The 27,736-nt window shown below is 41.0% G+C and overlaps 3 protein-coding genes across 15 annotated transcripts; 2 read left to right on the top strand and 1 right to left on the bottom strand.

The window, feature by feature from the left end:
* Positions 1–383: 383 nt before the first annotated feature.
* On the top strand, positions 384–8,663 carry fbxo31 (F-box protein 31). Of its 5 annotated transcripts, none has more exons than XM_027027738.3 (10): positions 384–912; positions 1,437–1,508; positions 2,268–2,354; positions 2,958–3,034; positions 3,213–3,380; positions 3,489–3,563; positions 3,789–3,898; positions 4,883–5,036; positions 5,710–6,056; positions 6,282–8,663. In XM_027027738.3, the coding sequence occupies exons 1-10, from the start codon at positions 504–506 to the stop codon at positions 6,502–6,504; spliced, it is 1,722 nt and encodes a 573-aa protein (XP_026883539.3). In that variant the 5' UTR covers positions 384–503; the 3' UTR covers positions 6,505–8,663. The 5 variants fall into 5 exon arrangements, with proteins under 5 accessions (XP_026883539.3, XP_035376304.2, XP_026883540.3 ...); XM_035520411.2 differs by having other exon boundaries at positions 2,202–2,354; XM_027027739.3 differs by lacking the exon at positions 2,268–2,354 and having other exon boundaries at positions 385–912.
* Positions 8,664–8,899: 236 nt separating this feature from the next.
* ces2b (carboxylesterase 2b) lies at positions 8,900–22,172 on the bottom strand. 3 transcript variants are annotated; one of them, XM_027027744.3, is made up of 25 exons: positions 22,031–22,172; positions 21,441–21,630; positions 21,043–21,181; positions 16,973–17,103; positions 16,448–16,601; positions 16,230–16,334; positions 15,961–16,062; positions 15,655–15,795; positions 15,454–15,531; positions 14,954–15,101; positions 14,714–14,863; positions 14,349–14,421; positions 13,842–14,002; positions 13,434–13,623; positions 12,959–13,097; positions 12,689–12,822; positions 12,062–12,215; positions 11,629–11,730; positions 11,452–11,553; positions 10,875–11,018; positions 10,499–10,576; positions 10,165–10,300; positions 9,814–9,963; positions 9,432–9,504; positions 8,901–9,269 (listed from the first exon to the last, which is right to left on the bottom strand). In XM_027027744.3, the coding sequence occupies exons 1-25, from the start codon at positions 22,098–22,100 to the stop codon at positions 9,086–9,088; spliced, it is 3,228 nt and encodes a 1,075-aa protein (XP_026883545.2). In that variant the 5' UTR covers positions 22,101–22,172; the 3' UTR covers positions 8,901–9,085. The 3 variants fall into 3 exon arrangements, with proteins under 3 accessions (XP_081567985.1, XP_026883545.2, XP_081567986.1); XM_081711859.1 differs by lacking the exons at positions 21,043–21,181; positions 22,031–22,172 and having other exon boundaries at positions 8,900–9,269; positions 21,441–21,613; XM_081711860.1 differs by lacking the exons at positions 8,901–9,269; positions 9,432–9,504 and having other exon boundaries at positions 9,891–10,071.
* Positions 22,173–23,404: 1,232 nt separating this feature from the next.
* On the top strand, positions 23,405–27,650 carry LOC113588523 (cytosolic 5'-nucleotidase 1B). Of its 7 annotated transcripts, none has more exons than XM_027027733.3 (6): positions 23,405–23,521; positions 25,354–25,470; positions 25,548–25,683; positions 25,782–25,904; positions 26,150–26,313; positions 27,037–27,650. In XM_027027733.3, the coding sequence occupies exons 2-6, from the start codon at positions 25,372–25,374 to the stop codon at positions 27,313–27,315; spliced, it is 801 nt and encodes a 266-aa protein (XP_026883534.2). In that variant the 5' UTR covers positions 23,405–23,521; positions 25,354–25,371; the 3' UTR covers positions 27,316–27,650. The 7 variants fall into 7 exon arrangements, with proteins under 7 accessions (XP_026883534.2, XP_026883533.2, XP_026883536.2 ...); XM_027027732.3 differs by having other exon boundaries at positions 23,405–23,672; XM_081711853.1 differs by lacking the exon at positions 23,405–23,521 and adding an exon at positions 23,719–23,828.
* The last annotated feature ends 86 nt before the right edge of the window (positions 27,651–27,736 follow it).

Genomic DNA, 27,736 nt, shown 5'->3' with positions numbered 1-27,736 from the left:
GGAAGTGATTGGAACACCTAAATTCTCATTATGCTCATTATCTTACTATAAACCAGTAGGCGGATCTCATTATCTGACTACAAAGTGCTGCTTTAAAGGCCGTTGTAGGGACATCAAAGCGTTTTGGAGCACTTAATGCGGTGCTTTTTTTTTTACAACGTTTCAACTGACATATAAACGGCATGAAATACGGCGTTTTTTATGGTTTTTGTGGCTTGTTTTACGGCGTAATGAAAAATAACACTGTATCTTGCGGCGTAAAAGCGTCCACAATGCCGCTTTCCGCCCGGCGTTTTCCAAATAAAACGCGTTTCGTTTAAAGTGAATTTTGACTACTTTGGCTTTCCATATGCCCAGTCCGTATGTGCGCGCGTCACGAGTCGCTGCCCAGTTTGTCTGTACGCTCGCCGGAGTCGCCAGTGCGCTGAAAGCAGGAAGGACGCACAGAAGACGGATCGTACAGCTGTTATCGTGATGTAGCGCTGCCTGTCCGATGACTGCGGATGGCGGTGTGTGCCAGACTCTGCGGAGTGGGTCAGTCGCGGCGGTGCAGGCGGCGGCAGAGGAGCGGCCAGCACCATCCGGAAAGCGACTCCGACACGGACATGGATGGAGAGGAGGAGGAGAAGATAGTGGGTGAAATGGAAGCCTGTCAGAAGACCTACGCAGCCGGGCCCGGGTCGACTAACGACGCAGGACGTGCCGATGGCCGTGCCACGGGACTGGGCTGTGGGGACACTGCCTGCGCACGACCATCCAAGCCGCGGGCGTTGCTGGATTTGCCCCCAGAGCTCTTGGTGGAGATCTTCTCGTCTTTGCCTGGCACGGCGCTGCCAAACCTGGCCTTGGTGTGCAAGAAATTTCGGCAAATACTCAGTACGGAAACCATCTGGAGAAGACGATGCACAGAGGGTAAACGGCATTACGTCGCTGGGTAGTTAAAATCATGCTGCCTGGATCAGCCAGCTTGGCTCGGCCAGCGAGGTTATGTGACGCTGCACAAATGCTTTCATGTTTACTCCTGCTCGGCTGCCCTACAATACAGCAACCGTCTTTGGCGGCGTCAGCCATTCTGCGCATGTTGTCTTATTCTACTTGGATGTGTGGCAAGCCGGGTTTTAATAACGATGACCCGTTAATTTGTAGTCTGTCGTCGGTAGTTTGAGAATAAGAATAAAAATGTTTTAACGTAGGCCCATGTCATGCAACACAGGTTTGTGATACGCTAAATGACGCATGCATTAAAATTGGTGCCCTTGAATGAGCGTGTTTCTAAGAGGGGAAAACCTTCATTCGTTATTTTTCAATCAACTTGTAAACATCTGATGTGCCCGTTTCGTTCCAGCGGTATCAACCATTCACGTAGCAGACCTCTCTATGCGGATGACCATAACTGTGTTACATAACTGTGTTACTGCCCTTCATTACTTATTCAGAGTTTGGCATGAAGGATGATTTACGGAAGATGGAGGTTCTGGGTGTGTCCAGCCGGGAGCTTTATGTCAAACGTAAGTATGGACATAATACAATACACTTCGTCAGTGTCTGCACCTTCTTCCTGAACACAACTGTAGATTTGCCTTCAGTTTGATATTGGCAGAACACGTTTAACCTATTTAGGCAGTATCTGATCGTTGGTTATCTAATTTATTAACATGTATTTATGTTTTGTCTAAAAAACAAGTACAGCATCTATAAGGTTCAGAATTCAGTACTGTCTTAACATTTATTCTGTGGCGGGCATGACCGCTACATCGGTTCTGTAGGCAAATTACAGCTTGCGACTTCTTGAGCTGCCTAGGCTTTTAGCTTCATCTGGACTGTTTAAAGTATGCAACTCGAGTAAGCTGCTCTGTCTGTTTCTTCGGCAGCTTCCTGGACTTGTGTTAACCGTGATGCTGCTGCGTCTCCCCTAGCTGCCCATAATGGCTTCTAATTCCCTGCATCATTTTCAGCCTACTCTGGGCTGCAGTAGTCATTCTGTTGCACTGCTTTTGGTTATCCTGTTTTAGTGTGCTCTTGTGGTTTTGTTATTGCGCAATAAATACGCAACTTCTAAAGCCTCTTTTTGGGGAAGGGTGAAGGTTATGCCTTGTTTATTGCTCAACTTTGTGCTCCCTGTTTCTCTCTCTCTCTCTCTCTCTCTCACACACACTCACACACACACACACACACACACACACACACACACACACACACAGCTCAAACAAGTCCTTTTTTTGACTTTCCTCTCCTCTCGTGGTGCATCCACCTGTATGCCTGTCCAGGTGTGAACCCTCGGGTGAAGTCAGGACGCTTTACGAAGCTCCTCCCCGATTACGAGCACATGGACTATCGGGACGTGTACATCCACTGTATGTACTGCCAGGTGTGCGGGGCTGAAAGCTGCAGTCTCAAAAACTGTGTGGCTAGTCACAGGTGGTGTTTGGCAGTGTTTACCCTTTTCTGCCAATCTGGGACAGTTTGGTGTGTGTGGTTGAGGGTCAGGAGTTGGTCCTAGATCAGTTACAAAAGGCACTTTTCAACCTGGAGTCCTGCATGTGCTGTGGAAAAGACATGCATGTCTAGCCAGTGCGTAAGTCTGTGGTGATCCTAACCTGACCTGAGAATTGGTTTTCCTTTTGTTAATAACCTGCTTTTATCCACACCGCTTGCAAACTATAGGAGACATGGTTCATTGTGGTTATTATTCGAGATGTTTAACTGTCGTTTACAGTCACTAACCGCTCTTAATCAAAAGAATGGCTCTGGTCACAGACTTGTGTGCACGGTGAGAAAATCTACTTACTCCCATCCCCTACATAGTCTGGAAAGTGGCACATCTATAGCTACTGCACTATAATGTATCCAACTCTTGCCTCCTTGCCTCTCGGTCTTTCCCATGCTGAAGATTGGCTGTTGCATATAATCAAATCCTCAGCTTTTGTATAAGTCTGCATCTCACGTTTGCCTTGCAGTGCTCCATCCATATAGACACATTTTGGGTCTCTGGCAGCCAGACATAGGCCCCTATGGAGGCCTGCTGAACGTTGTGGTATGTCCCTTCACCTTCGGACAGTCCGCAAACACCTTTTTAAATGTGTTTTTTGTAGCGCATTTGTCCACTGATATGTTAGAACTGGTAAGCTGTGTTTTGCTTTCTTGATCAGTATCCCATTTTGATATGATTTGGCTGATCATCTGGTCCTCTGTTTTGGCTCATGCGTGGGCAGGTGGACGGACTGTTCATCATTGGTTGGATGTACCTGCCACCCCACGATCCCCGAGTCGAGGACCCCATGCGCCGCCGCCCCCTCTTCCGCATTCACATGTGGGAGAGTAACAGAGCCGCAGTGGAGTGCATGTATGGCCACAAGGGCCCCCATAAAGGAGACATTCAGGTCAGCGTGTCCGGCGATCAAATATCTGGGTCCACCTTTCACTTGAGAGTGGTGCTACCATCAAGAAGTGCAAGTGGTGGTGTGACTTGTGACATTTGTCTTTTTCAGACAGTGAAAAAAGACGAGTTCTCTACCAAATGCAACCAAACAGATCACCATCGAATGCCAGGGGGCAGGCAAGAGGTGAGGGAACAGCTTTGCTCAGGCACCCTCCCACAGGTTTAGTTTTTGCCTTCAGCTAAAGGGGAGGATTGGGAGTTGTTGCATTTTCCTCCGATTTATTCATTAGAGCACTTGCACTCTGAGGTCGGCTCTTTAATAATGCAAACGAAGAAAGGGGTGTGAAGTAGAGCTGGTCTAGAAGTACTCGGTTCATTTTTGCGTGCACATGCGTTTCTGTATGCGCAGGAGTTCCGGACGTGGCTGGACGAAGAGTGGGGACGGACGTTGGAGGACATCTTTCATGAACACATGCAGGAGTTGATACTCATGAAGTTCATCTACACCAGCCAATACGAGTAGGCCTTTTGAGTAATCGCAGCTGAACTAGTATAGGCTGTCACAGGTGAATGTAGATGGTATAAATGTGGGGTAAATTAAAAACAATGCATGAATTCCCAAAGACAGTCAGCTGTTCTGCTTCAGTCTAAGAAACACTGTATAGCCCCTTTTTCATGTTTGGAATGTCACCATATGCATTATTGACACCCTGACTCTGTGGGAACAGACCCTGTTCAGAATCACTGATGCCTATTGTAGGATGCCATCCTCATTTACACTAAAATCAAGGAAAAATACTAACCGGTGTTGGATTAATCACTTGTATGAAATTACACGGTTTATGTGTTTCGACATATAGTGTATGTTATGTTGAAAAATATGGTGATACACAGATTGATATAAAAGTTTAGGTTACTTCTGCAGGATCCCATATCAACAAGGCTAAAATAATTAAAACGTAGCCAAATTTCTACGTAATACATGTCACATTTTGTAGTCAAATTAATTTTAGCTACATTCATATGGATTCACCTATCGGCCCTTTTGGGTTCCTGTTGGTTCAAGCAACAGTAGGGTGTTTAGGAATTAAACAAAAACAGCTTTTTGCCAGCTGAAGGCTCTCTGAAGTTTATAACACCACAGTAACTTTCAGTCAGCAGTAGTTCTACAGTTTGCAGTACTTTTGTCTTGAATTCTTGTGTTGCTTTTTTAACTCTGATTTTGATATTGTAAAAAAAAAAAAAAAGGGGGTTACGAAAACCATGTTTAGGCTCAAGATGGCTGGATAGCAACACACACACACACCATAAATGTCAAATAATGTCAATAAAATGTGTGCTTTTAGATAAGAGTATAACATCAAGTAGAATTCGGTTGTAGTGCTACATATTAATCAGGTCCATAAATGCATCCACTTAAAAGAATGGGGAGGGGCTTGAGTTATTTATAATTTCGTGTGTGTGTGTGTGTGTCTGTGCCTGTGTCTGTGTCTGTGTGTGTAGTAATTGCCTGACGTACCGGCGGATATACTTGCCCCCGTGCCTATCTTCAGATCTGCTGCAGCCGGGCCTCTTCAAAGGCACGTACGGCAGTCACGGCCTGGAGATCATCATGCTGAGCTTCCATGGCTCTCGGGCCAAAGCCACCAAACTGACAGTGAGTTGCCATGCTCCCTGTGCCTTGTTCACCTCTGCTGTCAGCAGACTTGTTTGCTTCATTCTTTCTTCCCACCGCCGAACAGAGAGTGAATAGGGATTAGCTTCAGGACCGGTCTCCTCAGCTAGCCCTCGCATCAGTTTTGTGCTTCAGGTTTAGGTGATGGTGCATGGATGGTGCATCCAGTTCTTCAAGACACCTTCCTAGTCATTTAACTGTATTTCTTGTTAATTAGTCCCACACATCACCTTTTACATTTTTTTTTTTTTAAACTCGTTTTGTTTTCCTTTCTCCCAATTTTACTGTTGTTGCTTTAGAATTATTAAAAACGAACAGTTGCAAGTCTTCAAATTCCATGTGCCAGTCACTATTGCACAGCAGAAGCTGATCCTGTTATTTGGTTCAATTTTCTGAGCCTGGTCACAATCAGATCACGTTTGAGCGCTGATGGGTGAGTGAAGGGTTCTGCTTGTGTTTAAAGCTGCCAGATGGCATGAAGTTGCTTACTATGCTGTCGTTTTAAATGTAGCAGGGGACCATAGTAAAGCCAAAGGTTTCCTGTGGTCCTGGAGGCTCAGGTGTGCTCAGTAGCTCTACTGTCCAGTGCACCAAAAGAGGACAAAGCGGATTGGTGTATGTTTCTGAATTGGACTAATCTCCACTTGTCTCTCAGGGTGACCCTAACGTGCCAGCAGGTCAGCTGACCCTAGACGTAGACCTTAGTCGGCCGGTACGGCTACCCGACTTGGAGCACCAGCGCAACATCGAAGAGCTCTCTAGACTTGTGATGAGTGTGCATGAGGAGGTCCAGAGGGCTGCACTGGGCCCTGATGCCCCCCCTGCCGGGGCTGACGAGGTCTCCTCTGGGGCAGAGGGATCGGACGTTTCCCCTGTGGCTGAAGCTGAGGATGCCAGGGGTGGAGCGACTACCTCTGGTCCTCCTCTTGAACCCCAGCCCTTCATCCTGCCTTTAGGGGTCATGGCCCGCAATGAGGTGTACCCGCGCACGTGCAAGATGTGGTGAGTACCAAAAGCAGCCATGTCTTAAGTGAGGTGTTTCTATGGATGTTGAACTCTTCTAGAGCCAGTTTGAAGTTTTATATTGTTGTTGTTTATCAATTGGACCATTAGATTTTAACAACAAAAATAAGAACATGATGACAAATCAAAACACCAGCGCACACAGGATCATTTCCGAAACAGCTTGGCACATGCTTTGATGACGACTGATTTTCTGTGTATCAGTTTCTATGGAACAGGTTTGATAGCAGGCCATGGCTTCACCAGTCCTGAGCGCACACCCGGCCTCTTTGTGCTGTTCGACGGTGACCGCTTTGGCTTCGTCTGGCTGGAGCTGAAGTCGTTCAGCCTCTACAGCCGGCTGACCGATCAGCTGGAGCATGCGCAGGCCCCCAGCCTGGAGCGCTTCGAGGCCATGCTCCGCAACATGCAGTCATGGACATCCTGAAGGGCAGGTCTCCTCAGCCATGCCCACCACTGTCTACATCACACATGCTTCTGCCAAAGGGTGGGCACTTCCAAACCTGCAGGGCCCACCCCTCCCGAATTATCTGGGTCAACTCCAGAGCCACCTAGCGGTCCGTTGGTGGGTTGAGCCAGACGTGCAGTGGTGTGGTGTCCCAGGACTGGAACTGCCCGTTCCTGCTCTTTGGAACCAGAAACCTGGATTATACTCTCTGCCACTCGTATCCCCACACAACCTGAAGAAACCTCCCGATTAATCACTCGCATGCACATGACAAAATCCCGCCACAGTATGTTTGCAGGAGAGAATTCATAGAGGTTGTATTATACCAAGGCTTTCTTATCAGCTTTTTAATTAATTTATTTTTATAACCTGGAGATGATGACTACGAGGATAATATATGACAATTCACCCACATACTCTGGAACAAGCTGAGTGTGCCTCTGTATCATTACCATGGTAACCCAAGACTACTTTTAGAAACTTGTATTTGCGTGTACTATGAAAGTGAGTTTTAAATTTAAGTTAAGGTTAAAGTTCTCTCTTGTTTGGTGGTAGCTGTTAAGTGATGCATTATCCTTTTAATGTCATATATTCTTTCTTTTTGTCTCTTCATTACTGTCACTTTTAATTTCATGAAGCCATCACAACCCACAGCAATGTTGGATTGCCTGTGATTTATATACATTTTGATTTGAATGCTTTAAATAGCCAACGGATATAGTCCCTGATCGACATTAAAATGGTGAATATGTAAACACAGATTGCCATAGGGTATGTACCTCGGTTGGTCTAAATAATTGGTTTTTAAAGCAATGGTGCATTAATGAAACAGACTCCTAAAAGACCTTGCTAAAGCTAAAGATGATCCTTTATGCCAGACCAAAGTTTGTGGGTTGAGGATTATTATACCCAAAACCAGCAATTGCTTTGTTGTAACAATGGACAGGAATTTAGCTTGATATCCTAAATCTGCTTGTTTCTTATAGCTGATTTCAAGAAGTGGGTTTGCCAGTTGTATTTCAGCGCTGGTACTGAGTTTAGGGTGGGAAAATTAGTAGCACCATCTAAATCTCCACCATGTAATGAATGTGCATGCTGTACTAAGGCATTTCTCTGACCTAGATGAATTCACTTACATTCGAGAATATCGAGGGTGTTTCATTCACATAGATTTACAGACTGCTTTGTATCTCAGGTGCCATACCTATATGCCGGTTCTCTGGAACAAATAATACACTAAAGCGCATAAACATTTTTTTTTTTTTTCTCTTGATAAGTGTAATCATATTTCATAATGCTTAAAGGAGTTACATAGATTTACAATTTGTTAATTGTCTTTACTCTTCTCAGAGAAGCTTGTTGTCCATTGAAGAAGAAAAGGCACCAGAGAGGGGGGGAGGGGGGGGGGCGGGTCTCTGATAAGTGTAAACATGTAGATCACCACCACCAGCACGCAGTTTGATTGGCTGGTAGGCAGCCTGGGCCTGCCTTAGCTTGTGTTGAGCTCTCACCCTGCCTTCAGTAGTTCCTGAAGGAAGCAAGACATTCACTAGGGCAACCTCTCCCCGAGCTGGACAAAACCCGGGTTTAACGTCAGCACCAGTGGCGTGTTCGCTCACTCTCTCCTCGATTACGCTTTCAAGAGTTAAAGACGGACTAGGTTAGTGGCCAAGATGCTTTCAGGCTGTTTCCTCCAGCAGAGAGATGTATAACAAATGCTTCCTTCCCTCTATTGTGATGAGATCGATCATAAAGCTGTGCGTTGGCTTCTCTAAAAGTGCTCTTTCTTAAGCAGCATGAGTATTGACCAGAGACGCTTCCTCTGTACTTTTGTATTCAACTGCAGCTTTGCAAAAACTAACCACTATAATGTAAAGAGAAAATTGTCAATGAATGAAAAATATTTAAGTCTATATTTAAGTCTATATTAGGGGTGATTGTACACATTCTTTAAAGCATACCAGCTGTCTGTTTTGTGACCTCTACAAAATGATAACTATTATATCCTGAATAGCCTCATCAGTTCTAAAATTTTTGAAAAGAAAGTTGTGTCTAATGTAAACCTCATTGCATACAACTTCAGGGAGCTTTGAAGCTTAAGTGTTTGTCTCTTCAAAATAAATTAGAGTAAAGAGGAATATCTGTCCCAGCTCTCAATCATTATTGAAACTAACATTTTACCATCAGTACACAGTCTTGACAGTTTCTGCTGTACAGCTTTTCTTGTGACTAGACATTCTGAGTAATAACCTAGATGATGTCTGATATGTTCTCTAGAAGAATATGAAACCACTCATCCTACTAGTACACCTTCCACGTCAGCCCGCTTCCTTTCAGGACAAATAACAAATTAATGGAACACAACCAGTAAATACATTTTTACAATACATTTTTAAGAAACAGTCTTCAGTTTATTTCTAATTCAGGTAATTTAATCAGATTATTTATTTATAATAATTCACAGGTTGCCCAGTATTACTTCCTAAAACAGGAAGTTCAATCACATTTAACTATTCTTTAGCTCTGTATTCTTAACTCTTCAATGAAGCCATGGCTTTGTTTACAACTCGGTGTGCTCCTGCTTCTCTTGAGCTGAACGCATCAGCTCCGGAAGTTTCTCAGTCATGAAGAGGTAACGCTTGGCCTTCAGGTTCTTGCCAGGTTTCTGTTTCAGCCCAATGGCCAGATACTCAGTTTCCGCTCCATGCTCAGGCCATATGGTCAGGCCTGGCCCATTCGGGGACCTGCCGAGTCCACACAGCCCTGAATGTTACATATTGCTGATGGCATTATATGTCATTTCCCAATTAAAGCATGTTGGCTGGAAAGCCTGTTATTAAATAAAAGTTGCCACACAAAGGTTGACAGATACAATTAAGCTAGAACCTAGATGTGAAACAACTTACCCAGTACGAGCAAAGTTCCCCCAGTAGGCCATCATTGCTCTGCACAGTTCCTTCTCTTCCTCTGTACATGGGGCTGAGAAGGATACACCCATAAACAGATGTAAAAAAGGACTGAGATCAGGGAACTTTGCTTAGCTATAGAATGTTCTTAACTGAAATAAACTGACAATGTGGATGAGATGTTAATGGAAAAGGTTATCAACACTCATCTGATTTATGCTGATTTTTATTTATGTATTTATTTATTTATTTTTACCACTAATACTGACCCATATTTGATATGTAGTAGCCCATGTGACTAAAAACGTGCCAAGTGTTGATCCCAGTTACAAGATCTTCTATTAGACCAGGAGGAGAGATGGAGTACATTTCCCCCACTTACCACTGAACTTCATGTGGCTGTTCCCAAAGCAGCTGCCGAAAATGAAGAGAAGTTCATCTGCATGGTCACTTTTGACGAAGCTGGGCCTGCTGGCCTGAAGAAGGCTGGGGGGATGCTGGAACTCATACAGGTAAACTGGGACACCAGCAGCTGCCATGTGACAACACACGTATGAGCTTGTGCTACAGATAATGTGAAGTCACTGGCACTTGATACATCGGGGCGTTGATCAGTGAGCCATGTGTTGATGTCTGATTTCTACAGCCATGAAAGTGATGCAGTAATATGATTCAGACTGAATTTGCAGTTTGAATAAACACATAGACAATATTTCTGATAATCTTCCTTTACCTTTATGAAGTTTTGCCACTGTGAGAGCTGGTATGGTAAACACAATGTCTCCCATAATCTCTTTGTAAGTATCACGAACTTTGATCCGGTCAACAGAGGAGCCCAGGTACTCATCTACCAGCAGCTGAGAGGCCAGCTGGTTATGTGGCATAAGAAGAAAGCACAACAATCTCTAACTGAATACAACTACATACAGTAAGAGCTCCACTCCACATAAGAAAAAAAAAATCCAAAGTAGGCTAGTTGATGACAAATTACAACATCTATTTTAACTTACTTGAATAACTTAATATGTGTATGATCTTTTAAAATCATTAATGTCTTGTTTTCTTACATCAGAGCTAAAAGCTCCAATTAATGATGTGAGTTGCTCTCTATCCATGCCATCCACCCATCCTGGAGGTGCAAAATACTGTGGAAACAAATGAGTCTGTATATCATTCATCACTGTAACCACATTTAAATGCAATCCTTGCCAAGTATTGAAATATCCTCAGTTCCTCCATCTCATATTAACAGATGAAGTAGCTCAGTGTCTAATGTGCTCTCTTTTCTATTCTATGGGCATAGGTTTCTCAGCAAACCTAAAACATACTACCATAGTGCATGTTACTCTGTTGAATAAACTACTAGCATCACAAGATAAAGGAAACACCATGTGTTAAACTGTAAAGCATATCTGTAAAATACATACTGTAGCATTCACTCACATTGGGCAATAACCAACCAAATTCATCATTATTCACACCGGTAATGAGTGGAACTTTGCTGAACTCCTGGTTGTGAAGAAGCTCCTCCACAGGCTTGGGAAGGAAGTTTTTATCTTCTGTCACTGCAAATTGCAGCATCATGAGCTGTAATTGAGTAAAGCAGTTTAGCTCAGTGGTTAAGGTACTTGACTAGTACTCAGAAGGTTGCCAGTTCAAGCCACACCCTTGCCACCGTTGGGCCCCAGAGCAACGCCCTTAACCCTCAAGTTGTACTCAGTCATAATTGTGAATCACTTTGAATAAAAGTGTCAGGTAAATGTAGTATAGTAATGAGCAAATGTATTACACACACAACATTATTGTTCTGCTGGGATGTTAGAGGTTGTGATATATTTATTATGGCTTAGAGGAGTGAGAAGCTGCCATTGTTTATGAGTGTTAGAATACTTGTGATGTACTGAAGCACTGCACAAGACATAGACAGGACATACATACTGGCGAGAGCAGTCTGTGAATATGACTGTAGTGCTTACAGCCGCATTTTCCTCTTATTTTCATTAAGCACTGTATTTCTCACCTCTGTGGAAAATTTCAGCACATGCTCAGTGGACCAGTTCCTTGCACACTCAGCGATCATCTTTGTGCTGCTGGTGTCACAGCCTGACATGTTAGCTGCTTGCTGAAATTGTACACAAATAAATGTCCATTTTTGCTGTAATAGGAGTACAGAATATAAAAAAAGGCTCTAATTTACCTGAGCTACTGGTAAGGGATCTTTCACAATGCCTTGCATTAAAGCACAACCACTCTCTGCAATTGCACGATGGAATAGACCAGCAGACAATGGAGATAGCAGCTTGAAACCAGAGACAAATAGGAGAAAATTAGTATTACCTGGAGTAGTGAATAACAAGGCATTTTTACATACATAGGATAACTTAAATGATAACTCATACAGTGAATTCTTGAGTAACAGGGTCTAGATCAGCCTTACTGTTTTAGGGGTATGCAAGTTGATGCAAATTGTGCATGTTCTGATCAACTACTATCTTAACCATTAATACATTTCAAAGCTTCATGTTTGGAATTTTAAGGATTTTTATGTGTGAGAAATGGGCCCTTGGAGAATACCCTTACAAAACATCCAAATTAAAATGAGTTTGTGCTTATAAACATTAGTTGCCTACCAAAAGGGACACACTGATTCCACCTGCAGACTCGCCAAAGATTGTTACTGATCCAGAATCTCCTCCAAAGCTGTGGATGTTCTCCTGGACCCACTGCAGAGCGGCTACCTGGTCAAGGAGACCATAGTTTCCTGGGGCGTGTTCATCCCCTGTACTACAGGAGAAAAAACCTTTAGAGGGCTCTGTACGACATTTACCTTAGAGGTAAACACAAATAAATCATGTATTCAAAATAAGGTTATTGGTGATACCACTGAATATAGACATTGTAAACATGTACATTCCAAACTAGGGTGAGTACAAGTTGCTTATTAACCTGCAGAAAAAGCATGTAATAAAGTTGTCATGTCATATTTTATAATGCCAACATTCAATCATTGATTCATGAATTATTCATTAATTTATTGCTCATGCATTCACTCAGTTCACAGTGGTACAAGGACATGCTTTGAAATCTGACATTTGTTGAAATGGGGGTTGGGTGGCTGAAATAGAGTTAACAGGGTAGAATCGGGTCTATATGATTTATAACACTTTGCTTGATTTTAGTTGATCCAGTTTAAAAGAAATAAAACAAGAAACAAAAGCCAGGCTTCAGTAACATTACTGCTTGTGTCTCAGACTTACCTAAAGAATCCCAGCAGACCCAGTCTGTACTGGATCAACACAACCACCACATTCTCATATGCAGACAGAACTGACCCATCAAATATTGAGGCAGAGCCCAAGCTAAATCCTCCACCATGGATCCAAACCAGGACCTAAAACACAAACAATAAACGTTTTTTAACTATGATCTATGATTATTTTTATCAGTTAGGGACAAAGGTAGTATAAGCATATTTGGAATCCTGATAAGTGAGTAAGGCAGAGGTAAGGAGCTTGTTGGGTACTTACTGGCAGGTTAGCATATTCGCTAGGTTTTGCTGGAGTATAAATGTTGAGATAAAGGCAGTCTTCTGACACCTCAGGAAATTCCACACTTATTGATAAATTGCCAAAAATGGACATAGTTTCTTGCATATTTTGTATACACCTTAAAAATAAAAACATCAAATCATTATATTAAGTTAATAATGCACATAATACCTACATGGTATTGGCAGTAAGAAAATGGTTGCAAAGGTTGATGTCTTGTGTCACTGAGCAAAACAGAAAATATGTTCTTTTCTTGAAACTGTTCACTAGAACACATTTTCCAGTTACATTAACCTCTCCGTTCCATCTGAACATTTTGAAACCACATATGAACCATGGATTAATAGTCATTGAAGAACATTAATAAACTTAATATTGAAGTGCCAATTTAGTCCCAGAATAATACTAAAACCTCAAATTGTGTCTTCTGTGTGCTTTAATTAGAACGACATACATGTACGGCTGCTTTGTGGCGTCTCTCACTCCGTCCCATGCTTCTGTAGGTTGTGGTGGTGCCAGTCTCAAAGGACCCACTGGTGGCTTTGCAAATGGCACACCCAGGTAGCTATAAATGACGGTGTGCTTCCCTTTAGCGGTCGAGTAAGCGCCTTTTAGAGCTCCCAATTTAGTCTGCACAACAGGTCCTGTCAAAAAGGCAGAAAAAAATTAGGAATCATATGTGCTTCTTACAAACAACAAATGTGAGTGGATTTCAGCTTCAGACAGTATGTAAAATTCTATCCACAAATGATTGCTGTATGATTAAATAACCAGTAAAGAGTTACAGAATGCTTTAGCCACCTTGGACTCTGCTACATTGACAAAAAAATAAAGACAACGAACCCCATGAGGTGTAACTAACCATTCTTTTTCTCACGTATTATCCGTGGTAGGATCTCTGTTATGAACTCATAGTGCTTTCCTTTCAGGTTCTTGCCAGGTTTCTGTTCCAGCCCAATGCCCAGATACTCAGCTTCCGTTCCATGCTCAGGCCATGGGGTCAGGCCTGGCCCGTTCGGAGACCTGCCGACAAGTCCACACAGATAAAATTAGGTAAACCATAACTGGGTCTGTAGGACAAGACAATGTTTAAGATGAACACCTTCATCTTTCAAAAGATAGTATGTCTTGCAACATTTTTAGCAGTCTAAATTGCATTGTGTATGCTGTATCCCAAACTATGGTCCTTGGTTAATATCAGCTCACTGCCACAGCAAATATGATTATCCAAATGATTATACGAACATTTTAACCACAGGACAAGATTTGTCGTGCCATGAGTTAGCTAGAAGTAGGTTCACTTGAATTAAATTCAGATCACGTAGTTGGAAACCTCTAATTGATAGTTTCACAGAGAGAAATTACTCACCCAGTACGAGCAAAGTTTCCCCAGTAGGACATCATAGTTCTGCACAGCTCATTTTCTTTCTCTGTGAATTCACCTGAGAGTCAGGGTGAAGGAGAGAACAGGACAGATTAGTCTGTTACATCTCTTACAACACTGGATATCATGTCCAGTAATGAAACTTTTTAAATGTTTTAGATATTACATTCAATTAAAAGTAGTAAGGTACTTGTATAAATGATGTTTTAACGAAGTAATACATTGTATTAATTTGTATTACTTCTACAAAATACCATTAGATGAACACAGAAGGTCTAAACACAACATAACATAAAACATAATTTCATTACAGCATGATTGTTAAAAACAGTTCACACAGTTTGTCTTACCAGCAATCTTAACATGGGCATTGGCAAAGCAGTTGCCGAAGACAAAGAAGATTTCAGCTGCGTGGTCACTTCCAACAAATTTAGGTACCTTTTTCTGCATCTCATTGAAGGTATGCTGGAACTCATACATATATACTGGTGCTCCAGAATCTAGTAATTAAAACATCATATGAATAAACAATTAAAAGCAGGCAAGTAGTATTTTTTAGCCTGATTATCAATAAAAAGGATACATTTCACCTTTGTGATATTTTGCCACTTTGCGTGCTGGAATGTTGAACATCAAATCCCCATACATCTCCCTGAAAGCATCTCGGACTTTGATTCTGTCATCCGTAGTATCCAGGTACTCATTTACCACTAATTCTTGAACCCATTTCTCAGTGAGCTAAAGAAAATTTCAAAACATACTGCAAATCCTCATATATTGTGAGCCAAATGAAACACTGACTGCAAAATTTGAACATTGTTCCCAAAATCAAATATACTTGCAGCAAAATGCCAGACACGCTCATATGAATTTCCACAACAATCAAAAATCATAATGTCTTTAGAAGTTTGCGTTAGTGATATAGGCAAAGATCAGCTGATCTTAAATGACTGAAAAATAATTAACAATGTAAACAATTGAGAAAAACTAATTTAACCATAGATATCCAACCTAAGCATAGCACAAAATTTTAAGATATATTCTGCATGAAAAAAGACACATTCACAAATATATTTGAGTCTTTACTTACATGAGGAGAAATGAATGGCATTAAAGACATGACTTCCTCTCTGTCCATTCCATCAATCCACCCAGGAGGTGCAAAGAACTATGGGAAAATGATTTCTTTATTGTTGTCAGTAAATCACATATACTAGTATTTTAAGTCAAACAATTCTTATTAAAACATTGAGAATTTACAAAAACTGAAAAAGCTCAATGTTTCACTAACATCAAGGAGTGCATAGCCTCCCTCATCATCCGTCACCCCAGTAATCATTGGTACTTTGATGAATTCTTTGTTCTGCAAAAGCTCCTCCACAGATTTAGGAAGGAAATGTCCATCCCTTGTCACTGCAGAAAACGGTCCACGCTAAAATATAATAAATAAATAAATAAACAAACAAATAAGTAGATAGATTTGTTTTGCATACTTTTCACTACATAACACAACACTTTCCTTAACAAGGAGCAGAAAATCTCAGGTTACCTGTTCAGTTCATTTTACAGGACCTTTTACAGTCCATAAAAATGATACCTGTTTGGCAATCTTCAAAAGGTCGTCCTGTGTCAACTTCATAACACAGTCAACAATCTTCTTTGTGCTGGACCAGTCACAGCCAGACGCATTAGCCAGAGACTGCACGGAGAGACCTCAAGATATTTTAGTTGAAAAATTTGTGAGATGCAAAGAGAAATAGGTCATCTGATAAGAGGTATAAAAATCCAGAGCAGAATATTTGTAAAAAAGGATACATTAATGTTTTTAGTCACAGAAATAGACAGGAAAGGGCAGGTGCTAATTACCTGCGCTACTGGTAAAGGGTTGGTGGTCATGATAGCTTCCATGGCAGCAGTACCACTCTCTGCTATTGCATAGCGGTAGAGACCAGCAGACAGAGGTGACAGAATCTGTCCAAAGAGTAGTGGTAAAATTATTAAACAACCAAAAATAGCAACTTAGAACTTCACTGTAAAATGAATTCTACCTTATAGGACAAAAGGGTGGACTAACAGATCAATACCTGCAAAGACACACTAACACCTCCTGCAGACTCGCCAAAGATTGTTACTGATCCAGGATCTCCTCCAAAGCTGTGGATGTTCTCCTGGACCCACTGCAGAGCGGCTACCTGGTCAAGGAGACCATAGTTTCCTGGGGCGTGTTCATCCCCTGTGCTGAAGAGAAATGGGGTCCATGACAAAAAAAAAACAACAAAAAAAAAACAAGAATATGGACTGGAACATGTGAAACTCACACAAACTGCATTCTTCAACCGAAATACGACATTTACATTCTTTCCACTCATTAATGCAAAAAGTGGAGCAGCAAACATATATGACTTTTTTTTCAAATTAAAATGATTTAAATACAAAATTAATTATTTTCTTTCAACTTCTATAAAGTTGTAAGAAATGTAAAAAATAATTATGATTGTCAGTCATCCTTAATTACATATATTTGCGAGACATGAATTTTGCAGTACAGAAAGCAACAGCCGGTCTTTCTAATAATGAAAATGTCATGTGACAATGTTATTATTTGTTACCTGAAAAATCCAAGCAAACCAAGCCTGTACTGGATTAGCACTACAACAACATTCTGATAGGCTGCCAATACTTGTCCATCAGATGACGCTGAGCCTAGAAATAATCCACCACCATGGATCCAAAACATAACCTGTGATAAAGCAACAATACAAACATAACCTGTGATAAAGCAGCAATACAAACATAACCTGTGGTAAAGCAGCAATACAAACACAACCTGTGATAAAGCAACAATACAAACATAACCTGTGGTAAAGCAGCAATACAAACATAACCTGTGATAAAGCAGCAATACAAACATAACCTGTGGTAAAGCAGCAATACAAACATAACCTGTGATAAAGCAACAATACAAACATAACCTGTGATAAAGCAGCAATACAAACATAACCTGTGATAAAGCAGCAATACAAACATAACCTGTGGTAAAGCAGCAATACAAACATAACCTGTGATAAAGCAGCAATACAAACACGACCTGTGATAAAGCAGCAATACAAACACGACCTGTGATAAAGCAGCAATACAAACACGACCTGTGATAAAACAGCAATACAAACATGACCTGTGGTAAAGCAGCAATACAAACACGACCTGTGATAAAGCAGCAATACAAACACGACCTGTGATAAAGCAACAATACAAACATAACCTGTGGTAAAGCAGCAATACAAACATAACCTGTGATAAAGCAACAATACAAACATAACCTGTGATAAAGCAGCAATACAAACATAACCTGTGATAAAGCAGCAATACAAACATAACCTGTGGTAAAGCAGCAATACAAACATAACCTGTGATAAAGCAGCAATACAAACACGACCTGTGATAAAGCAGCAATACAAACACGACCTGTGATAAAGCAGCAATACAAACACGACCTGTGATAAAACAGCAATACAAACACGACCTGTGGTAAAGCAGCAATACAAACACGACCTGTGATAAAGCAGCAATACAAACACGACCTGTGATAAAGCAACAATACAAACATAACCTGTGGTAAAGCAGCAATACAAACATAACCTGTGATAAAGCAACAATACAAACATAACCTGTGATAAAGCAGCAATACAAACATAACCTGTGATAAAGCAGCAATACAAACACGACCTGTGATAAAGCAGCAATACAAACACGACCTGTGATAAAGCAGCAATACAAACACGACCTGTGATAAAGCAGCAATACAAACACGACCTGTGATAAAGCAGCAATACAAACACGACCTGTGGTAAAGCAGCAATACAAACACGACCTGTGATAAAGCAACAATACAAACATGACCTGTGATAAAGCAGCAATACAAACACAACCTGTGATTAAGCAGCAATACAAACACGACCTGTGGTAAAGCAGCAATACAAACACGACCTGTGATAAAGCAGCAATACAAACACGACCTGTGATAAAGCAGCAATACAAACACGACCTGTGATAAAGCAACAATACAAACATAACCTGTGGTAAAGCAGCAATACAAACATAACCTGTGATAAAGCAACAATACAAACATAACCTGTGATAAAGCAGCAATACAAACATAACCTGTGATAAAGCAGCAATACAAACATAACCTGTGGTAAAGCAGCAATACAAACATAACCTGTGATAAAGCAGCAATACAAACACGACCTGTGATAAAGCAGCAATACAAACACGACCTGTGATAAAGCAGCAATACAAACACGACCTGTGATAAAACAGCAATACAAACACGACCTGTGGTAAAGCAGCAATACAAACACGACCTGTGATAAAGCAGCAATACAAACACGACCTGTGATAAAGCAACAATACAAACATAACCTGTGGTAAAGCAGCAATACAAACATAACCTGTGATAAAGCAACAATACAAACATAACCTGTGATAAAGCAGCAATACAAACATAACCTGTGATAAAGCAGCAATACAAACACGACCTGTGATAAAGCAGCAATACAAACACGACCTGTGATAAAGCAGCAATACAAACACGACCTGTGATAAAGCAGCAATACAAACACGACCTGTGATAAAGCAGCAATACAAACACGACCTGTGGTAAAGCAGCAATACAAACACGACCTGTGATAAAGCAACAATACAAACATGACCTGTGATAAAGCAGCAATACAAACACAACCTGTGATTAAGCAGCAATACAAACACGACCTGTGGTAAAGCAGCAATACAAACACGACCTGTGATAAAGCAGCAATACAAACACGACCTGTGATAAAGCAGCAATACAAACACAACCTGTGATAAAACAGCAATACAAACATGACCTGAGGTAAAGCAGCAATACAAACACGACCTGTGATAAAGCAGCAATACAAACACAACCTGTGATAAAACAGCAATACAAACACGACCTGTGATAAAGCAGCAATACAAACATGACCTGTGATAAAGCAGCAATACAAACACGACCTGTGATAAAGCAGCAATACAAACACGACCTGTGATAACGCAGCAATACAAACACAACCTGTGATAAAACAGCAATACAAACATGACCTGTGGTAAAGCAGCAATACAAACACGACCTGTGATAAAGCAACAATACAAACATAACCTGTGATAAAGCAGCAATACAAACACAACCTGTGATTAAGCAGCAATACAAACATGACCTGTGGTAAAGCAGCAATACAAACACAACCTGTGATAAAGCAGCAATACAAACACAACCTGTGATAAAGCAGCAATACAAACACAACCTGTGATAAAACAGCAATACAAACATGACCTGAGGTAAAGCAGCAATACAAGCATACATATATGTGTATGTGTGTGTGTGTGTGTATGTGGTGTGTGTGTGTGGTGTGTGTGTGTGTGTGTGTGGTGTGTGTGTGTGTGGTGTGTGTGTGTGTGTGTGTGAGTGTGTGAGTATGTGTGTGTGTGTGAGTGTGTGTGTGTGTGTGTGTGAGTGTGTGAGTATGTGTGTGTGTGTGTGTGTGTGTGTGTGTGTGTGTGTGTGTGTGTGTTCATTGCAGTAAAGTACACAGAGCTTCCAGAGAATCAGAACGTTTCAAAGGTCAAAGCTCCTTCATTGGCTGTGCAAGCAAAGTACAATTCTAAATATCTCTACATCTCTTACTACAGTACACTGCAGTTACTCACCTGGAATCTTCTTTGTATATATATATATATATATATATATATATATATATATATATATATATATAATATATATCCACAAATCCATAAAAGCAGCATACATGTATCAGTATGATTGTATACTTGCTCTCTGGGAATCAAACCCATGCCCTTGGTGTTGCTAGAACCTTATTCTACCTGCTTTACCAGTCAGCTAAATCATAGCATTGAACTGTGCGTATGATTGCTGTTATACAAAAACAAACAACTGGATGCAGTTCTATGATCAGTGGTACCTTATGTGAGGTACTTTTGCACCCTATCTTAGATTAGAAGCATTGATTTTACCAGAATTCTACCATTATTTTTTAATGTTGTTGAGAACATTGGACTTTTGCTTTAACTTCATAATTAATGCAGAAATCATAGTGGATGCTCTCTAAAGGTAGTGGACTAGTAATCAGAAGATTGCTGGTTCAATCTCCAACATTGCCAAGTAACCACTGCTGGGCCCCTGAGCAAGACCCTCAAACCTCAACTGATTGAATTGTACTTGGTCACAGTCATAAGTGTCTGCTAAATGCTATAAATGAAAAAAAAATTACTATAAGGCTCATACAGGGTGAAAACAATTTGCCTAGCAAAAAGGAAGATAAAAGCACATGGTCATGACTACTAAATCATGCTCCCTATTCAGCACAGGCACACAGCATATGCTGATGGTTCACAATATGTCATGACCTCATGAGGAGCAAAGGATATGCACATAAATATTAACCATGCCCTCCTTACTGAACGTAATGTTTGTACTGTCAAGTACAGTGTAGAGTGGGGAGTGAGAATAAGAGGCTATGAACGTAAAATAATAATAATCTAAACAAACAAAAACAACAACTGTACAGCAGGTATGTCACAGTGAATTGTCACTATAACTGTTCTAGTAATGAACAATCTACCTAAAAAACCCCCAAAAACTTACAGGTAACTTGGCAAATTCACCAGGCTTAGAAGGTGTGTAAATGTTTAGGTAAAGGCAGTCCTCTGACACCTCAGGAAGTTCCATGACCATGCAAAACTTTTCTAACATATCTTCATACAGCTGTTTGTCTTGCAAACATCTGCAGCATACAGCACAGACAGAAAAACAGCTTAAAAGTAGTTTACATTATGTGATTATGGCATGCATTTTTTCATGCTATGCTTAATGTTGCCATTACTTAGTAATCTTGACTGAAGAAATTACTGCAAATCATGTAACAACTATTGATTCTGCATAAAAAAAGCATGTTTGTATATTGTGGGATACCATATAACATGCGTGTAACCAAGAATATTTTAAATTGTAAAAAATTGACAGTTGTATCAGTGTTCTCATACATGTACGGCTGCTTTGTGGCGTCTCTCACTCCGTCCCATGCTTCTGTAGGTTGTGGTGGTGCCAGTCTCAAAGGACCCACTGGTGGCTTTGCAAATGGCACACCCAGGTAGCTATAAATGACGGTGTGCTTCCCATTAGCAGTCGAGGAAGCGCCTTTTAGAGCTCCCAATTTAGTCTGCACAACAGGTCCTGTCAGACATAGATCAGAGAAAAGTTATCAGAAGCAGAAAGACAGAAGTCCGTTACGTAGTCTAGAACTCAGGCTAGTGGGAATAAACAGAACAAATGCACAGTATTGTACAATATTACAGTATTATCAACATACCGTTTTCAATCAGACCTATTTTATTTCAATTTTATAGTGCAGTTTTCTGTTAAAAGTTCGCTGTAGTAGATTTATAACCTATTTATATGTCGGGAGTATAGATCTTTGAAGTTTGGCAGAATGTACATTTTATTTTGGTATATCCTAATTTACAAAGACAACACACATGTGTTACATATTACCACCTATAACAACCAATATATAAAACGCAAATGCAATCTGAGGGAGAAGTGTTCCATCTAGTTGATATTATGTCCCTCTCACCATCGTTTCCTCTCGCTGGGATTAGGTTTGCTCCAATCAAACTACACAAAATCAAAGCGACTCTCCCCATTGCCTTGCTGCCCTTGAGTGAATATGTCTTGCTGCAGTTTGTGGCGTTTTATGCGTTACACCTTACGTTACATAATAAGGGTTGTGTGTACAATGCAAACTTTGCCTTAGAAACAAGAGGGAATTTCGCAACAGAAATTTTGCGCGATAACGTTTATATTTCAAAGTAAAAGCTTTTATTTCTAATGTGGACTATACGCCAAATAATGAAACACGAAATATGCAAAAGGCAAATAACCAGAATACAATAAAGAATATACGTAGAACTTTCTATAAAAAAAAAATGTAATTAGCATATAATCAGTTACAGAAAATGTGCGATATTTGGGGTAATGATGCTATGGACTACAGACATTAATTAATAGAGGTAAATGTAGTCCGTCAGTCATAATGTACGAAGTTGCAGAATACAGACTCCACAGACTACTTCCTGGCCGGTTTTACGATACTGTGTAACTGAAGGTCAATTCACAAACCGCGTCCAGAGATGATGCCATCTCCTTGAGTATAAGAGAATAAGTTCTGCTTAAGACGAAGTGGCGAACGAGGTTGAAGTTAGTGACTTATTCGCAAAACTGACCTTTTTAAGTAAATGTTGGAGACCAGTATTTACATTTCTTCTTGAGCTAAATTTAAAAACATTTGCTTTTAAATGTAGGCTTAGTTAAGTATAAAAGTAGAAACTTCTTTAAGTCATTGCACTTAATACAATTTTGATGGAAATATTTTATTATGGAGAACTGGCTTCTGCTCTAATATTTCACACATATCTGTGCGACAGGTCTAAAGCTCCCGCGGACTGCCGGACTCTTTGACGCTTAAAGGTCTCCTTCTAGCTTCTACATTTACTTTGATACATTTTAGAAAATCCAGTTTGCTCCCACTTCAGCGTACTGAGTATCACTGCAGAAAGTGATGGAAAAACCAAAATACTTCACTTTGAAATATAGGCCTAGATATGTTAAAATAAACAAAAATTGTCTAGAATAGAAATACTTGCAAATACTTGCAATAATGCAAGCCTTCATAAGGCCTCGGTGTGGGAACAACCATTAAACAAAGACATTTATTTATTTTATTTTTTTTTGAGAATACAAATAACTTCTTTACATAAAGCTAATATAATGCATTGCCCATGATGTCTATTTAAAAAGGTCCAGATAAACAAAAACAAAACCATATCAAACTTCAAAAAAGCTCTTTGGTGGAGGAACTTCCAGTGTGCAGTTCCTCTGCTTGCGGCGCTACTCCACTTCGGTAGGTGGCGCTAAGCGCACGGTTTAGGACAGCGTCCCGGTGGCGGAAGTCTTTAATAGGCTAACGTTAGCTCACCTTGGCTAACTTACTGTTGTTGTATTGACACTAAAGTATCATACCCAAATAAAGAAGTTTGTAATGTGAGCCATATGAAGCACACCACTAGTGAGCTTTATTCTCTGTTGTCTTTGGTCTGTGATTAATTTTAGTAGAGGATTTTAGCTAGCTAGGTTTGTTTTTGTTTACCCTTGAGTTCTGTAGTTATCAGCCGTCTGTGAAAATGGATCCGAAAGTAACTAGCGCGCAGATTGAAAAGGTGAAACTATACGTTTTAGAATGTATTTTAATTAGCTCACACTTACTAGCTATATATTGTTTTGCTACCTATTTGCAGACAGCAAGTTAACAGGTTAGTTTGCTAGCGTTAGTTGTCTTACCCAGATAAAGTGACGCTGTGTATTATAGCGAAATTGTAAGTCGGATCATTGTGTTTGTATTTGTGTGTGCAGGATGGTTCTGCGTTAGTGATGTCTGTGTGTTTGTGTGTGCAGGATGGTTCAGCGTTAGTGATGTCTGTGTGTTTGTGTGTGCAGGATGGTTCTGCGTTAGTGATGTCTGTGTGTTTGTGTGTGCAGGATGGTTCAGCGTTAGTGATGTCTGTGTGTTTGTGTGTGCAGGATGGTTCAGCGTTAGTGATGTCTGTGTGTTTGTGTGTGCAGGATGGTTCTGCGTTAGTGATGTCTGTGTGTTTGTGTGTGCAGGATGGTTCTGCGTTAGTGATGTCTGTGTGTTTGTGTGTGCAGGATGGTTCAGCGTTAGTGATGTCTGTGTGTTTGTGTGTGCAGGATGGTTCTGCGTTAGTGATGTCTGTGTGTTTGTGTGTGCAGGATGGTTCTGCGTTAGTGATGTCTGTGTGTTTGTGTGTGCAGGATGGTTCTGCGTTAGTGATGTCTGTGTGTTTGTGTGTGCAGGATGGCTCTGCGTTAGTGATGTCTGTGTGTTTGTGTGTGCAGGATGGTTCTGCGTTAGTGATGTCTGTGTGTTTGTGTGTGCAGGATGGTTCTGCGTTAGTGATGTCTGTGTGTTTGTGTGTGCAGGATGGTTCTGCGTTAGTGATGTCTGTGTGTTTGTGTGTGCAGGATGGTTCAGCGTTAGTGATGTCTGTGTGTTTGTGTGTGCAGGATGGTTCAGCGTTAGTGATGTCTGTGTGTTTGTGTGTGCAGGATGGTTCAGCGTTAGTGATGTCTGTGTGTTTGTGTGTGCAGGATGGTTCAGCGTTAGTGATGTTTGTGTGTTTGTGTGTGCAGGATGGCTCTGCGTTAGTGATGTCTGTGTGTTTGTGTGTGCAGGATGGTTCTGCGTTAGTGATGTCTGTGTGTTTGTGTGTGCAGGATGGCTCTGCGTTAGTGATGTCTGTGTGTTTGTGTGTGCAGGATGGTTCTGCGTTAGTGATGTTTGTGTGTTTGTGTGTGCAGGATGGTTCAGCGTTAGTGATGTCTGTGTGTTTGTGTGTGCAGGATGGTTCTGCGTTAGTGATGTCTGTGTGTTTGTGTGTGCAGGATGGCTCTGCGTTAGTGATGTCTGTGTGTTTGTGTGTGCAGGATGGCTCTGCGTTAGTGATGTCTGTGTGTTTGTGTGTGCAGGATGGTTCTGCGTTAGTGATGTCTGTGTGTTTGTGTGTGCAGGATGGTTCTGCGTTAGTGATGTCTGTGTGTTTGTGTGTGCAGGATGGTTCAGCGTTAGTGATGTTTGTGTGTTTGTGTGTGCAGGATGGCTCTGCGTTAGTGATGTCTGTGTGTTTGTGTGTGCAGGATGGTTCTGTGTTAGTGATGTTTGTGTGTTTGTGTGTGCAGGATGGCTCTGCGTTAGTGATGTTTGTGTGTGCAGGATGGCTCTGCGTTAGTGATGTTTGTGTGTGCAGGATGGCTCTGCGTTAGTGATGTTTGTGTGTGCAGGATGGCTCTGCGTTAGTGATGTCTGTGTGTTTGTGTGTGCAGGATGGCTCTGCGTTAGTGATGGCCGTGTCGTGCCACGGCATGTTTGACCTGGACAGCTGCAACGTACAGCCGGATTCCTGTGCATTACCCAAAGGCGCGGCCTTCGCCTTTATCAAGGTATGACATGCCGCCCTTGTTTCAAATATCCGCTGAAAATCAACCTCGTTATTCTCTTGCATTGCTCTTTCCAACAGGCAGTACAAACTGTCAATCAGAGACTCTTAGGGCTGAGTGAAAAAAACAAGACGTTATTGTTTGAAGTGGTCCTGCTTGGAAAAGACTGTGAAGAACACATCAAATTAAACATATTCGATAGCGCAAAACATTATGGTAAGATGTACCTAGGTTATGACTATGGTTAAGATGATGAATAACAGTTTGCTTCTTAAACTTTATATTTGTATGTATATTTGTTTCTCCCTAAGCAGGTCTGGAAATTGACAAATTTTACTTTTGCTCCAGCGATAACTTAATAGGGACTCTACAAGCAAACCATATAAACTTGTTCCTCTCACCAGATAAAGATGATGTTTATAGTGTCCTTAAAGCAGGTAATGTTTTTCAAAAGAAAAAAAAAAAAAAAAAAAGTGCACACTTTCTGTATTGACATCAGTGCATGTAAAATCAGTTTTTCAGATGGTTTTTGTGTCTTGGTTATTTAAGAACATTCTATATATATATATATATATATATATATAGAGAGAGAGAGAGAGAGAGAGAGAGAGAGAGAGAGAGACTATGCTTATGGTGCTTGAGGAATCACACTTGCATGCACACACGTGTTTGGCATGGCCAGGTGTTCCTGCTGCTTTGCTGTACCAGCAAGCAGAGCAGCAGGCCATAAATCGGCTGAAGGTGCTTTTCTCCGGTGATCTCATTGGCCTTTCCGCTGACTCCATGGTCTGTCTTAAGGATCGTGGGTTCACCGATGTCCACATACAGAACTTCAAAGCAGCAAAGGTACAGCATATACACGCACACCCACGCTAGGTATATTATGCCAGAAAATGTGTTGAAGTTTCAGAGTAAGAAAGAAGGTTATTCAAGGAAATTGTCAATATAACAGCACTTTATATGACACTTTAATGAAGGATGTGCTGCATAACTGGATACACAATGTGAGTCCATATTGTTCGCTGCAAACATTTTACCACTTTTTCCCCACAATTTTTCATAACATTTTTAATGAGGTTGTTTATCTATTTGCAATAGAATTCTTATCAACAATAGTCATTAATATATAAATATGTTAAGCAAATGTTACATCACATACAAAGCAATTCCTTAGGACGACACTCATGCCAGATATAGGGCTGGTTTTCCTTTCGGACTAAATTGCAGTGCCCCTGGTGGATCACCATTAAAAATCCTTCATACTCTAGACTTTACCTTAGTTTGGGTTTGAGAAACCGTTCCATGCAGCAGAAACTGAGCACTGAAACGAACAGGTGATTCAGATCTTCCCAAAGTGCCAACCAACAGAAAACTCTAGTTTAACATACAGTTCTAAAATGTTACAAAAATGCATCAGTTTATATTTTGGAACACACTACAATACATTTCACTTTCCAACTGTGAATGAAGATTTGCATATTCACACAGCCTATGAGAGATTCTGTTATCTGCAGTAAATTGTTTGGCCAAATCCAGCTTGTGTCATTGCACCGTTTCCTCCATGTACAGGAATGCTTAAGAGAGTTTGTGGTTCGGATCGGTGAGATGAAGAGGATGTTTGGGCACGAAGGCAGCCCTCTGCACACCAGCCTCATGACGGTGTGGGGGTCCAGGGACGTGTGCGCCTCAGCCCTGAAGACGCTCCGAGGCTGGGGTCTGGATGTAGACGAGGCCTTCTGCCTGGCTGGGGCCACGTGCGGCCCCATCCTAGCCCTGCTTCAGCCACACATAGTGTGGGACAATGGACTGCATAATCTGAAAGGAGTCGCTCCTCTCCTGAGCAGTTAGGAGGGAGTTCGGTGAGGGATTTGCCTTCTATGTAATTACTCCATGTGAAGCAGATGCTAGCTTGGTTTTCAAGTTACAATTTGCAGAATGAATGTTTGGTGTGAAAAGATTCTTAGAAACTTGATCGTTACCTCCACTATTTTTTAATGTTTAAATATAGTGCAATAAAGCAAAATGAAGAGCTGTATAAACCTATTGCATATTAGTTGCTTTACCAATTCATAAAATATAGAAAATATAGGGTTTCAAAGAGGGGAAAATGTTAAAGAAATTCTGTAAAATTTGGCTGCACAAGTACACAAAATAAATGCAGCAATGAGCACAAGGCAACAGTGGCTGTGTTTGAAGTTGCTTCCTGTTTGTTACTTTGTGCATCATTTCAGGCACCACTTGTTGGAGTTTAAATGGATACTTTGATTCA

The sequence above is a fragment of the Electrophorus electricus genome, chromosome 4, assembly GCF_041902795.1.
Source record: "Electrophorus electricus isolate QZ-2024a chromosome 4, ASM4190279v1, whole genome shotgun sequence".
NCBI lineage: Eukaryota > Metazoa > Chordata > Actinopteri > Gymnotiformes > Gymnotidae > Electrophorus > Electrophorus electricus.
The sequence above is the reverse complement of the archived record's forward strand: the minus strand, read 5'-3'. Positions and strand labels throughout refer to the sequence as shown.

What these genes read in the sequence shown, in the direction of transcription:
- ces2b (XM_027027744.3), bottom strand. Translation starts at nt 22,100, where the DNA reads ATGGGGAGAGTCGCTTTGATTTTGTGTAGTTTGATTGGAGCAAACCTA. An exon ending in AATACGTGAGAAAAAGAATG is followed by an intron (nt 13,624 to 13,841) that starts GTTAGTTACACC and finishes CCTTTTTGACAG; the next exon opens with GACCTGTTGTGCAGACTAAA. An exon ending in GGGAACTTTGCTCGTACTGG is followed by an intron (nt 9,270 to 9,431) that starts GTAAGTTGTTTC and finishes TGGACTCGGCAG; the next exon opens with GTCCCCGAATGGGCCAGGCC.
- fbxo31 (XM_035520411.2), top strand. Translation starts at nt 504, where the DNA reads ATGGCGGTGTGTGCCAGACTCTGCGGAGTGGGTCAGTCGCGGCGGTGC. An exon ending in TCGGGACGTGTACATCCACT is followed by an intron (nt 2,355 to 2,957) that starts GTATGTACTGCC and finishes TTTGCCTTGCAG; the next exon opens with TGCTCCATCCATATAGACAC. An exon ending in TGCCAGGGGGCAGGCAAGAG is followed by an intron (nt 3,564 to 3,788) that starts GTGAGGGAACAG and finishes CTGTATGCGCAG; the next exon opens with GAGTTCCGGACGTGGCTGGA.